General features: G+C 40.8%; 1 protein-coding gene across 4 annotated transcripts in view; it reads right to left on the reverse strand.

Moving 5' to 3' along the window:
- The window catches only part of RFX3 (regulatory factor X3), a 518,367-nt gene that overhangs the window by 66,249 nt on the left and 438,253 nt on the right, over positions 1-13,865 (reverse strand). For all 4 annotated transcript variants that reach the window (XM_082243301.1, XM_082243299.1, XM_082243300.1 and 1 more), the window contains 2 exons: positions 3,639-3,751; positions 2,475-2,590 (listed from right to left, as the gene is read on the reverse strand). In XM_082243301.1, the coding sequence (XP_082099427.1) occupies positions 2,475-2,590; positions 3,639-3,751 (229 nt within the window). The remainder of the gene's footprint in view (positions 1-2,474; positions 2,591-3,638; positions 3,752-13,865) is intronic.

Consider the following 13,865-nt stretch of genomic DNA (forward strand, 5'->3'; position numbering starts at 1 on the left):
ATCCAGTGAGGTAGCCACCTCACCACAGCATCCCTGCAGCGAACAGGGATGGGTCGTTCACATATGCCAGGAAAAATACCTGACTGAACGCTCGATGGCAGGCTGGGAAGCCACTGGCGCACAACCTGCGACCAGGCGGGCCAGCCCGAGACCCAGCCCGGACGATCCTCTTCATCAGAAGAACTAACTAATGCTGACAAAAGTAACAGCTAAGTAAAGAGAGAGAAAAAAACTCAAATAAAATCAAAAAGAAGATAAAGGCTGAGACAAAATGCCCCAGCACAGAAACAGCCAGCTAACTCCTGAAAGCTAGACAATGAAACTGAGGTATGGATACAGGAAGCAGGAGGGTATTGACTGAGGGGACCACCCCCTGGGGGTGGGATATGCTAAAAGCTTTAATATTGACATATTCTGTTGCCTAGCTACTCCTACGGAGCAAAGGTCAATAACCCCATAGTGACGAATATGGAGAGGCGGCGACTGTCGGAGGACGTAAGAGAAAACGCTTTTCCCCTGACTATTGCTCCAGCCACTCTGGCAGCTCCTGTATTTGACAGTTCTTATATAGCTATGGGGCGTGGCCAAGCAGTGACGTTACCCAGAGACCCTACCCCTGTGTAAAATAACCGCCCCGTGCATTATAGGTCTGTGACATCACATGGGGACAGGGTCTCCGGATGGCGTCACCAGATGGCCAAGCCCCAAATTTATATAGGAACTGTCAGACACCAGAGCTGACAGAATGGCGGAGCACTCGCCAGGGGAGGAGCATTTTTTTTCAGCGGGGCGGCAGCAGAAGACACCGTAAATGACGTTGGAGCTTCCACGGGGGACATTAGTCGTTTTTAAAAAAAGACTTGTCAAAAACTGTCTCATGTTTTTATTACACTACACTGTTTTTTTTGGGTGAATGGGTAGGTTTACTATGTACCCCACACTCATGGGTGGGGATCTTCCAAATTCTGATAAGCCCCCTCCCCGCAGGCTCCCACAACCACAGCCCAGGGTTGAGAGGAAGAGGCCCTTGTACCCATCAACCACAGCCCAGGGTTGTGGGGAAGAGGCCCTTGTCCCCACCAAAGCACCCCCCTTCCCATGTTGAGGGCATGTGGCCTGGTATGGTTCAGGAGGGTTTTTTTTTTTTTTTTTATAAATTTGGCGACTGCACTTACAAATGCACTTGTAGTGCACAGCAGATTTGCCTTTAGTAAATCAACTCCTATGAGTAAATCGACATTGAGTACCTTGCACTCTCTTCCTACATGTTAAAGCATGATTCCAGCCATTTACTCACCTGTCCAACGGTCCAGCGATGCGGCCGCCGGAAGCCTCGATCCTCTCCCTCGGCGCCGGCATCACTGCTGTGGGCACCCGGCTGTTACAGTTTGCGGCTTCACAGCCGGGTACCCACTGCGCATGCGCGAGTCGCGCTGCGCGCCGTGATTGGCCGGCAATCTTCTGGGACCTCTGACATGTCCCAGAAGATTGCAGGGAGGGAGGGGGAGAGGAGAACTTCCGCTCAGGGCGCCGCGGCGCTCCGAGCGGAAGTGGGAGCGGGTACCTGTCAAAACTAGGTACCCGCTCCCCCCCCAAAAAAATGACATGCCAAATGTGGCATGTCGGGGGGTCAGGACTCCCTAAAGCGGAAGTTCCACTTTTGGGTGGAACTCCGCTTTAAGCAGAGCAATTAACTAAGGCTGTGTAAAATACGGGGATTTCTCTGAGTTGTTAGTCTATAGATCTCTAAACGTAAACAACAAATGTATGGAAGGGCAAGCATGTAAGGATGTAAAGTTCATATCTAAAAACTGGTCTAATATTTCATTATTAACTTAAAATATGTGCTCAATAGAGATATATTTTATTTCCCGTTTATGAAATAATGTAATGTGCACTTTGCCTGAGTGGCAAAATTCTTTGGTGCAATAAAAAAGTAGAGTCAATTTTCATAACCCTACTGCACTAAAAAAGTTCTCAGTAGTTCAAATTTGTAAAATCAATTATGACTTACTACTAAAGGCTCGTACACACTATAAGAAAATCGGGCGAACGTTTTCGTCCAAAGAATTTTCGAAAGATTTTCGCATAGTGTGTACAGAACTTTCTACAGACGATTCAGAATTTTCTTAAGAAAATTTCTCGAAGGGACAAACTCCAAAATGTTTCTCGTACAGACGATTTTCATCTGTGTACAGTTTTCGTACGATTTTTGTACAAGCAAAATCAGAAAAGAAAGACTGCGCATGATCAGAAACAATAAACAACAAAGAAGGCTTTATCGTACAAGAATTTTCGTAAGAAAATTCTTTCATCGGTTCCGATTTGCGGTGTAACAACAAGGAAAATCGGACAATCGTGCGCCCGATTTTCTTATAGTGTATACCCAACTTTAAAGACCATGGCTGCTTTGAACAAATGATCCTTTTGGCAGCAACCTCAAAAGAGCTATCTTAAAATAGAAAGGGTCTTACCCAGACTCTGTAATGGTGGTGCCATCAGCTGTAGAGGTCGGAGAGTAACGCCAGAACGTCTGCCACAGCTTCTCAATCAAGCTAAACTGTAAGTTTACAACAACATCCAATATTGCCTGAACAACAAATGAAAGGAAAATATGATTACTTATTTTAACATTGAAATATAGTTTTATTATTGTGTGCATGTGAGCCAGGAAAAATTTGGGGATGTAATATCTAAAAAAATAAATAAATAAAGTTGTCCCACCAACTTTTCCTAATTATAATGCTTACCCTTTTCAATGGCAATTGGACATTTGCAAATTAACTGGGCCCTGTCAGTTATATTCCATGGAAAGCTTTGTGACTTAAAAGTTTACTGTATATAGTTACCAACTTGCAGCTGACAATCAGTACAATAGAGACACTAATATTATGGAAGTTTCTTTGAGTAATAATGCCCAGTATGTACAGTATATGGGGTTAGTCATTAGCATAACAATTCTGGCTGCTTTTTTGAATAGTATGCTTTTATTGTGCTGGAGATAGGGGAAAAGCATGAATAATCCTCATTTTAATATTAGTATAGGCTACAAGGTCATCATAATAATGTTCATTCAAGGATAAATTCCATATAGTTTTGCTTCTGCAATTACTAAAAAACACTTGTCATTGTAGCTTTAAAATAATTGCAAGGAGGCTTTCAGGTAGCTCATCTTACTATACGCATTCTTCCTCCTACAGTCAGATTTTGTAGTGTAGGAGGAGACATGAGGTTGGGTGTTTGAAATTGAGGTATAAATAACATATCATATATATATCAAATATCATATCATACTGTTTCCAAAAAAAAATTATTATTGCCATATGGCTGTTATTTGCTAGTTCCTGTACCTCTATCAAACACAATTTTTAGTGACTCAAGCATGTTTTCAAAATGAAGTATGATCATGATAATGTCAGAGTGCCTACTGTACAAGTTTTGTTTCATCTATCTTTTAGATTACCATGACACCCCCAGGAATCTATGTCTTTAGTTACATTATGTGTGTGCTCCAATAAACCTTACCACATGGACAGCAGCATTTTTTTTTTCATTTTTGAAAACACAGCATAGATGAGAGAATAAATACATTGTAGTGTGGGAGTAGTAATTCTCACAAACACATAGGTGCCTTTTACCTCACAGTGCTCCCGATAAAGAGTCTGCAGTGACTTGATATCTTCAAAGGTTGTACCATCTGGCAGAGAAGAGATTTCAACTTCTGCAAATTCTGGAAGTGCTCTAGACGCATCTGTTGCCATAACAACAAAATAGAAGAAAGATATTGTGGATGGTGCCAATTACAGCTTCATTAGGAAAATATTTAAGAAGCATAGCAAGACAGACATTCTAAAAGGTCACATTACTTAATGAGCAAAGGCTGGCAAGATTTTATTTTTATTCTTTTATTAATGTTGCTATAAAAAAATAGATAATATTTTTAAACAATCCCAGAGATATGTGTTCCACACTACATAGATTTAACAAGTAGAATCTATTAATATGTACAAGTGATGCTGCATAACTATGTAACATACACACACAAAGAAGGGTCCTTCTATACAATATGATAGTGTGTATCTTTATGAAAAACCTATGTTGAGAAAAATACAGGGACTGTTTTACTTATCCTTTGAAAATGATAGTTGCCTTTCTTTGGTTCCCTGACTTTCTTAGCTGCAGACCTGTAACAAGTATACATCATGAAAAGTCAGGGAGAAGATGCAGCTCATAATCTGCATACTTGTTCCAGGCTAGTAACACAGAACATACTTAAGCCATTGGATCAGCATAACAACCAAGCAACTAGCATTCTCAGGTGGAAATGTTAACATGTATTTCTCTCAGAACAGTTTTCACTTAACCCTTTGACTGCAAAAAGGTACAGTCAGGTCCATAAATATTGGGACATCGACACAATTCTAATCTTTTTGGCTCTAAACACCACCACAATGGATATGCAATGAAATAAACAAGATGTGCTTTAACTGCATACTTTCAGCTTTAATTTGAGGGCATTTACATCCAAATCAGGTGAAATGTGAATGAATTACAACAGTTTGTATATGTGCCTCCCACTTTTTAAGGGACCAAAAGTAATGGGACAATTGGCTGCTCAGCTGTTCCATGGCCAGGTGTGTGTTATTCCCTCATTATCCCATTTACAAGGAGCAGATAAAAGTTCCAGAGTTCATTTCAAGTGTGCTACTTGCATTTGGAACCTGTTGCTGTCAACTCTCAATATGAGATCCAAAGAGCTGTCACTATCAGTGAAGCAAGCCATCATTCGGCTGAAAAAACAAACCCATCAGAGAGATAGCAAAAACATAAGGTGTGGCCAAATCAACTGTTTGGAACATCCTTAAAAAGAAAGAACGCACTGGTGAGCTCAGCAACACCAAAATACCCGGAAGACCAAGAAAAAAAACTGTGGTGGACGAAGAATTCTTTCCCTGGTGAAGAAAACACCCTTCACAACAGATGGCCAGATCAAGAACACTCTCCAGGAGGTAGGTATATGTGTGCCAAAGTCAACAATCAAGAGAAGACTTCACCAGAGTGAATACAGAGGTTTCACCACAAGATGTAAACCATTGGTGAGCCTCAAAAACAGGAAGGCCAGATTAGAGTTTCCCAAACAACATCGAAAAAAGCCTTCACAGTTCTGGAACAACATCCTATGGACAGATGAGACCAAGATCAACTTGTACCAGAGTGATGGGAAGAGAAGAGTATGGAGAAGGAAAGGAACTGCTCATGATCCAAAGCATACCACCTCATCAGTGAAGCATGGTGGTGGTAGTGTCATGGCGTGGGCATGTATGGCTGCCAATGGAACTGGTTCTCAGGTATTTATTGATGATGTGACTGCTGACAAAAGCAGCAGGATGAATTCTAAAGTGTTTTGGGCAATATTATCTGCTCATATTCAGCCAAATGCTTCAGAACTCATTGGACGGCGCTTCACAGTGCAGATTGTCAATGACCCTAAGCATACTGCGAAAGCAACCAAAGAGTTTTTTTAAGGGAAAGAAGTGGAATTTTATGCAATGGCCAAGTCAATGACCTGAATCCGATTGAGCATGCATTTCACTTGCTGAAGACAAAACTGAAAGGAAAATGCCCCAAGAACAAGCAGGAACTAAAGACAGTTTCAGTAGAGCCCTGGCAGAGCATCACCAGGGATGAAACCCAGCATCTGGTGATGTCTATGTGTTCCAGACTTCAGGCTGTAATTGACTGCAAAGGATTTGCAACCAAGTATTAAAAAGTGAAAGTTTGATTTATGATTGTTTAATCTGTCCCATTACTTTTGGTCCCTTAAAAAGTGGGAGGCACATATACAAACTGTTGTAATTCCTACAAAGTTCACCTGATTTTGATGTAAATACCCACAAATGAAAGCTGAAAGTCTGCAGTTAAAGCACATTTTGTTTGTTTCATTTCAAATCCCTTGTGGTGGTTTATAGAGCCAAAAAGATTAGAATTGTGTTGATGTCCCAATATTTATGGGCCTGACTGTATATAATTAGATAGCTGTATATATAAATACATGCATATTACTACATGGTTTTCAGATCTCCTACAGTTGCTCCATGGGAATTCCTCTTTGCACTTTAGACTCCTTGTGCAAACCTTTAAAATTTTACTTGAGATGTGGCTTTTACTTCAGGCAGGCTTGCCAGTCACAGAATTACCATCCCTGGATTAGGAAAACTGAAGCAAATAATAGCAGCAAAGTATGTATACTGAAGAGATTTGATTAAAGAAAGGCAAATTAAGTCTTTTAGAAAGTATGGTGTGCCACTTTAGAGATTGTGGAAAGTGCAGTTAAGAAGACAAATGGTGGGGATCCCTTATGAAAATCAGTGCCCTTTGTTATACAAATTAACTTTGTGCTGGTTACCACAATTGGCAATAAAAAAATCCAAATAAGTTCTGTAATGTAGCTAAAATTTGAATAATAACAATAATAAAAAGATGTGGTACAATACTGTCAAGAACTGTGGCCTCATTCAACATAAGTCCCTCATTAACTATGGTGTGTGCCAGTGGCAGAACTACCAGGGTTGTAAAGATTGCACTTATGACCGGGCCCTAGAGTTCCATCACTGTGGAGGGGCCCCATAAGCCTGGGCTGTAGCTCCCCAGTGGCTGCATGGCTTTGAAATGCAAGTGTCTCTCTCACAGAATTTTAGTGTGTTTGACACACTTTGGGTGCCTTTAACATGTAATGACAACACAAGCATGATGCCCATTTGCAGTGTTTCTGAAAAGCATGGCAAAGCATGTATTTTTTGTGCAGTTTGCCATGCGTTTGTAAACACACAGATATGAATTGAGCCTCTTTGTTCTTGTGTAAACACACCAATTTCACTTTCAGGCCCCATTCATGCCTAGAGTAGTGGGAGCCCATGTTTTTTTGGCTCATTTTTCTAGTGACACACATTGGGCAGCCTGTGGATTTCAATAGGCTGAAATACACAAGGCAAAGTAGTTCATGGGACATTTTGACATGTTGCAAGTTTTTTGCTGTGTCTTTTAGAAAGTATGGTGTGCCACTTTAGAGATTGTGGAAGGTGCAGTTAAGAAGGCAAATGGTGGGAACCCTTTATGGAAATCAGTGCCCTTTGTTATACAAATTAACTTTGTGCTGGTTACCACAATTGGCAATAAAAATAAAATCCAAATAGGTTCTGTAATGTAGCTAAAATTTGAATAATACCAATAATAAAAAGATGTGGTACAATACTGTCATGAACTGTGACCTCATTCAACATAAGTCCCTCATTAACTATGGTGTGTGCCAGTGGCAAAACTACCAGGGTTGTAAAGGTCGCACTTGCGACAAGACCCTAGAGTTCCATCACTGTGGAGGCGCCCCATGAGTCCGGGCTGTAGCTCCCCAGTGGCTGCATGGCTTTGAGCTGCAAGTGTCTCTCTCACAGCCCAGAGCCAGCCCTGACAGTTCCCCCCTTCCCTTCCCCCCCACACAGATAGGAGAGGAGAGTCAGCGGGCTAATCAGCTGCTCCTCCTCTGCCCCATCTTCCTGTGCCTGCCTCGCCCACACTCCCTGGCAGTGTTGTGCCTCAGAGAAGGGAAAGTGTTGGCAGGAAGTTTGAAGCACAGCAGGCAGAAGAGGAAAGGTGCAGATGCCCGAGTGAGTTTTCCATCCATACACTGAGTGAAGTCTCCCCCGTCTCTCCCTTCTCTCTCCTGCCTCCCAGTGAGTACTCTAATGTAAGAGACTCAGATGTAAGGGGTGCTTTGTGGACTCTGATGTAAGGGAGGCTTTAGTAAGCAGAGACCCCCTCAAATAAGGGTTCCCCTTTACATTTCAGGGTCCACAGAGATCCCCCTTACAGTATAAGTGGAACGTCTTTGGACTCTGATGTAAGGGGGGCACGGCAGACTCTGATGTAAAGGGAACTCGGCAGACTCTGATGTAAGGGACCCCTGATTAAAGAGGAATTCTCAGAACTCTGATGTAAGAGGGGTGGGGGGCTCTGGGATCCCTTATTTAAGGCAGAATCCTGGAAACTCTGTAAGGGGGGGCTCTGGTTGCCAGAGAGGAGATTGGTTCCTCTATATACAGCCTCCCACCTTTCAAGCTTCTGTCTGCTGCCCCATGAGTTTTCCAGCCCCACTGTGCCTCTTTTCCAGCCTCCCTGTGCTCTCTCCTGCCCCCCCCGCTCACTCATCGCAGCTATGCTGGGTTACCCCCCCCTCAGCTGTCAGCTGCTACAGGGAATGCTGTCAGGATGGAGAGCGGGGAAGGGGCTGGTAAATATATCATTTATGGGTCCCTTCCTTTTCTGAATGGAGAGTCAGTGATCTGTACCGATCACTGACTCTATCCATTCATAACTGAAACATAGTAAACTGTGCTTCCAAGGTTTCAGTTTTATTTCTGTCCATTTATTCTGTGCAGCTGAGGCTGTAGAGATGGAGATTGAGGGCTTTGTCCTCAATCATCTTACTCTGTCTCAAAGGTAAAACATCAAAAAAAGGTAAAAAAAAAAAACTACTGACACCAGTGGTGAAACTACCAGGGTTACAAAGGTCACACGTGTGACCGAGCTCTTGCGCTCCACCACCGAGCTCGGAGGAAAGGGCACTGGCAGTGGGTCTTTAGGTTTTTTTTTTTTGCACCAGGGCCCTGAAAGTTCTAGTTATGCCACTGGTGTATGAAAGAAACTGTAGACCATACTTGTGTTTTAATTCCCAACTTGCCTTCCCTGACCTTTGGCTTGTCTACAACAATATGACCCTGAACTGACCACCCTGGACTTCATGTTGTCTACCCACTTTAGAACTACCTGCCCTGACTCTTGCTTGCCTTAAAAGAAACACTGATCTTAAGCTGCCTGTCCTGACCTCAGTCTGTCTTGACAGTAACCTTCTCCAGTTAGACTCAACATTTGGTATGTCAACTATCAGATGACAGCTGAGTGTAGGTATTGATCACATTTTCCACATCAGAAATCTAATAAGCATGTGACAAATGTAAGTAAAGCATTACAGTTATGTAGGGTGTAGAATCACATATACTGGGTTTAGGTCGCGGTAAAGGTAGTAGTAGTTATTACCATTTTATTTTACTTGGTTAGTAAAATTCAGGACATTTCTCAAATCAGGGTCTGGAAAATACGCCATTATACCAACATGTGCGAGTCAGTGGGGTTGATTTACTAAAAGCAAATTCACTTTGTAAGTAAGCTCACACTCTGCAAGGGAATTGCCAAGTGGTAAAGTTTCACTGTGCAAAGAATTCCCAATCACGTGTAAAGAAAATTAGAAAAAATGAATTTTTGCTAGCACAATCCCATGATGGAAGTCAGCAAAGCGTCCCTTCATTCACTAAGCCATAGGGATAATTCCCTTGTAGCGTTCAACTGCAATTCCCAACAGAACAGTCTTTTTTCTAATTGAAAAGTTGTGGACCCTGTTCTGACTAACATAATTCAATCATCATAATGCCATAAAGTCTAGAAAACATCTTCAAAATTATTAAACAAGTTCAGCTGAATGTGACAAACTACTAGCTAGGGTGGAGAGTATGAACATTAATAGTAGGGAATGAAAAACAAACATACCACTCAGATACACTGAGCAATTAAGTGTTAATATTAAAAGCCACTTTCATGTGAAGATTTGAGCTACCTGTCAAACTTAGACTAGAATAAAGGGTAATGACTAAAAGCTGTAGGTTACTACCAGAGATGTATAGTAACTAAGTAGAACTACTTCACTACTGTACTTAAGTAATGAAAGGCGGTATCTGTACTTTCCAAGAGTATAATTTTTTTTGCCTACTTCCACTTTTACTTCACTACATTTTTTCGATGATTTCAATACTTCTACTCCATTATTTTTTTTTGTGCTGCATAGTTACTCGTTACAGTTATAAAAATTACCACTGCCAGAACAGTAGATGGCAGGTTTCATGAAGTTCAAAAAAATGTGTATAATGTCATGTGTAAATAAGGGCATACGAAAATAAATGCTACTGTATGTATACATAAAATGGTCTACATATCTGCTGTTAAGGGGACAGAAAACCTCCCCCAACCAAGGAGAGTCACACGCGTACATAGACCTTTTTTCTGGTAAGAGGCTGATTTTGCTTTTTTCACTGGAAGTTGAGAGCACAGGTTTTGCAGTTTTGTTTCACTGGAAGAGACTATTTGGATATTATTTTGCACTTACCTTAATCCGCCGGGTAAGGGGGAAATCCACAAGGTGGTGGGAGTCTGCACCTATTATTTGGAATAGCACCTGTTTGATTCCTGCACCTTTGAAAATATATTCATCTTGTTTTGTCACATATATATGGTATTATGGCATTATATATATGGACTTTTTATTGACTTTGATTTCATACACTCTTCCTTTATTTCATTATTGGAATATATTGTTGTATATCACATTGGTTTATATATGATTTTGCGCACCAATAAGTGGTGGAGAAAAAAAAAACATGCAGGGAAGAGAAGGAGGGATGCTCTAAAGGGGAAAGGGAGGGTAAACAGATACTTTATCTGTTTTTGTTTACAAAAAGTTACAGCCAAAGGAATTGTGATTGTCCTTTAGGTTAATCATTTGAAATAATAAAAAACAATATGATGTTCAAACTTTTGACTTCTTTCTTTAATAACTACATAACACAGTACTTGTACTTTTACTTTCAGTACTTGAGTAGCAAATTTTTTTAAAAAACTACTTGTACTTTTACTTTTAGTACTTGAGTAGAAAAATTAAAAAAAAAACTACTTGCAATACTTGAGTACAAAAAATGTTGAATACTTTAGTACTTCTACTCAAGTCAATTTTTGATAGAGCACTTCCACTTCTACTCAAGTCACTTTTTGATCGAGCACTTGTACTTTTACTCAAGTATGGGTTTCGAGTACTTTATACAAGTGTGGTTACTACACCTAGTCTTATGTACAGAATAGAAAGTCCTTGATGTAAAAGTCCACGATAAGGCAAGTCTTTTTTAGGTCCAATGTGGAGCAGGGCTCTGACTACCTTCGTAGACAGTCATGTTTTATATTATACACATAAATATCTGGTTCCTTAATTCCTGAAAGGAGCATTGCTGTTATCATTCTTTTATTAGTAGAATGTATTTCTTGGCTTTGCAGTGAAGTAGCAGCTTATGAGATATTTGTTTGATCTGTACGGTATATCACACAGTGCTTTATGGGAGCAAGACAAAAAATGCTGGGTGTCAAGTGAAAACTAAATGGCTGAGCAAAATGTTACTTTATTCAGGAAAATGAATACGCGCTAATTATTTTTAAATAGGCCTACCCCTTTGTATACGTATCCTTTCTTATTGTTGTAAAATCATTTTTTAACTGGAGCTGTAAAAGACATCTTAAATCCAGGGGAGAGTTTAGTGTATTCTTTTATCGACTGTGTCAGAGCAATGGTAATGTGCATTATGTGCCTTATGCAGCCCATAAATGATATAGTTTTTTTGTTCAACCTGCTGGCTGAACGTAAAAAAATTGACTCGATTCCCCCATCCACACATTCAATGTGAATCCTCCCCGCTGAACCATTGTTTTCTGATGGCGAGGAATATACTTATCAGTGCTGCCAGCTGCAGCCTAAAAGAGCAGGGAAAACCCGACTTGGGCAGTTGATCAACAACATCAATGCCCATACATTGATCGAAATTCAGCCAGTACAGAAGGGACTGGCCAAGTTTCTATCCATGTATGCCTGACTTTAATCCAAAGCTACCAATCAGATCAAAGATAATTGTTTTTAGTTTTTTATTTTCAGCCATAGCCTGTATGTGTCTGGATTCATCTATAAATTAAATTGTAATTATGCTCAGACATTGGCAACTACAAATAAAGTATCCTATTATATGCAACTAAAGCTGGCCACACACACACACGTCGATTTTGTATCATTTGAATTAATATTTTTACTCGTATTTAGAAAGTATTTCTCTTGATCTGCCAAAAATTGGTAATGTTTTTATCATTGCTTTATAAATTACACTGGTATTGATTTTACCAAATTTTCACTAAAACTGTGTTGTTTTTTTTTTTTTTTTTGCATAATATAAAATCATATGAAAAGATAAGTCCCATAAATCACGCACAAGCACAACAGAACAGTTTTCAAAACCTGTCTGATTGCTTCCTTTTGGTTGGGTCAAGAAAAAGAATTAGGCCCCTTTCACACATTCAGTTCATCAGTTCAATCCCGTCAAAATGTATCCGTTTTCCATTTTTTCATCCGTTTTTCTTCCATTTTTCATCCATTTTTTTTACATCCACTACCAATGCAAAAACGGGTGAAAAACTGACCATTTGTCCATTTACATCCTTTTTTCGTCCAATCCGTTTTTTTGACGGATGAAAAATAGGGCATTCATCCGTTCCAAAAAACGGACATTGACGGAAGCGGATGAAAACCGATGTTAACCACTTGCCGACCGCCGCACGACTATCTACGTCGGCGGTCAGCCCCTCACAGGCAAAGTGACGTAGGGCTACGTCACTAGCTTGTGAGGGTCTAGGGAGCGAGCGCGCGCCCCCGGAGGCGCGCTCCCGCTCCCGAGTGGTCACGGACCCCCCCGCGCGTGTGACCGGCGGACCCGATCGCCGCCGGCCACTCTGCGATCGGCGGGGGAGAGGGAGAAAGTCAGGCAGCTTGTGTAAACAAGCTGCCTGTCATTCTCCTCGCTGTATGAGAGCTGATCACATGGATCTACTATGTAGATCCGTTGATCACTCTGCATACAGCTGAAGCCCCAGCCAATCACAGTTAGAATCACGCCCCTAGGGACACACACAGCCCCTCCCTCTCAAATAAAGTTAACCCCTTCACTACCAGTGTATTTTTACAGTAACAGTGCATATGTATAGCACTGATTACTGTAGAAATGTCACTGGTAACCCCAAAAGTGTCAGAAATGTCAGTCAAGGGTCCGATCTGTCCGCCGCAATGTCGCAGTACCGCAAAAAAAATCGCAGATCGCCGCCATTACGCGTTAAAAAAAAAAACAACAAAAATGACAAAAATATTTCCCTTTGTTAGTAAACGCAATAACTTTTGCGCAAACCAATCAAAATACGCTTTTTGCGATTTTTTTTACCAAACATAGGTAGCATAAAACAAATTGGCCGAAAATTTTAAAAAATTTTGATTTTTAAATTTTTTTTGGGGGAATTTCATATAAAAAAAAGGGAAAAATATTGCTATTTTTGCAAAATGGACGCTCTTTTTTTGTTTATAGCGCGTGATCAAAAAATCGCACAGGTGATCAAATACCGCCAAAAGAAAGCTCTGTTTGTGGGAAAAAAAGGACGCCAAATTCGTTTAGGTACAGCGTCGCACGACCGCGCAATTCTCCGTTAAAGTCACGCAGTGCCGAATCGCAAAATACCCCCTGGTCGGAATGGGGGTAAAATCTTCCGGGGCTTAAGTGGTTAATGGATGATCATCCGTTGTCATCCGTTTTTACATAGAGATGCATTGATGTCCGTTTTTAATCTGTCAATGGACCTATGTGTGAAAGGGGCCTTACAGACATTGAACATTGTTTTACTTCATTCTGCAATTGATGCAATTGTGGGCTTCCTGGCTGTTAGGTTACCCTTTTGCTTCAATACTTTGTGTTTCTTGCCTGGAACAAGTATGCAAATAATCACATCTGACTATACTCTGACTTTCTTGATATGCATACTTGTTCCAAGTCATGTGATCCAAACATTATTCAACCAACTTGATGTAATAGCCAATGAATATGCATCATCACAAGGGGGTTTGCAATAGAAGCTTTATAATACAAACAAAATATTCAGCAATAGAAGCATTATGTCTCTCTGGAAAGGTT

Source organism: Pelophylax lessonae (genome assembly GCF_965119305.1).
Source record: "Pelophylax lessonae genome assembly, chromosome: 1".
In the NCBI taxonomy this organism is placed as follows: domain Eukaryota; kingdom Metazoa; phylum Chordata; class Amphibia; order Anura; family Ranidae; genus Pelophylax; species Pelophylax lessonae.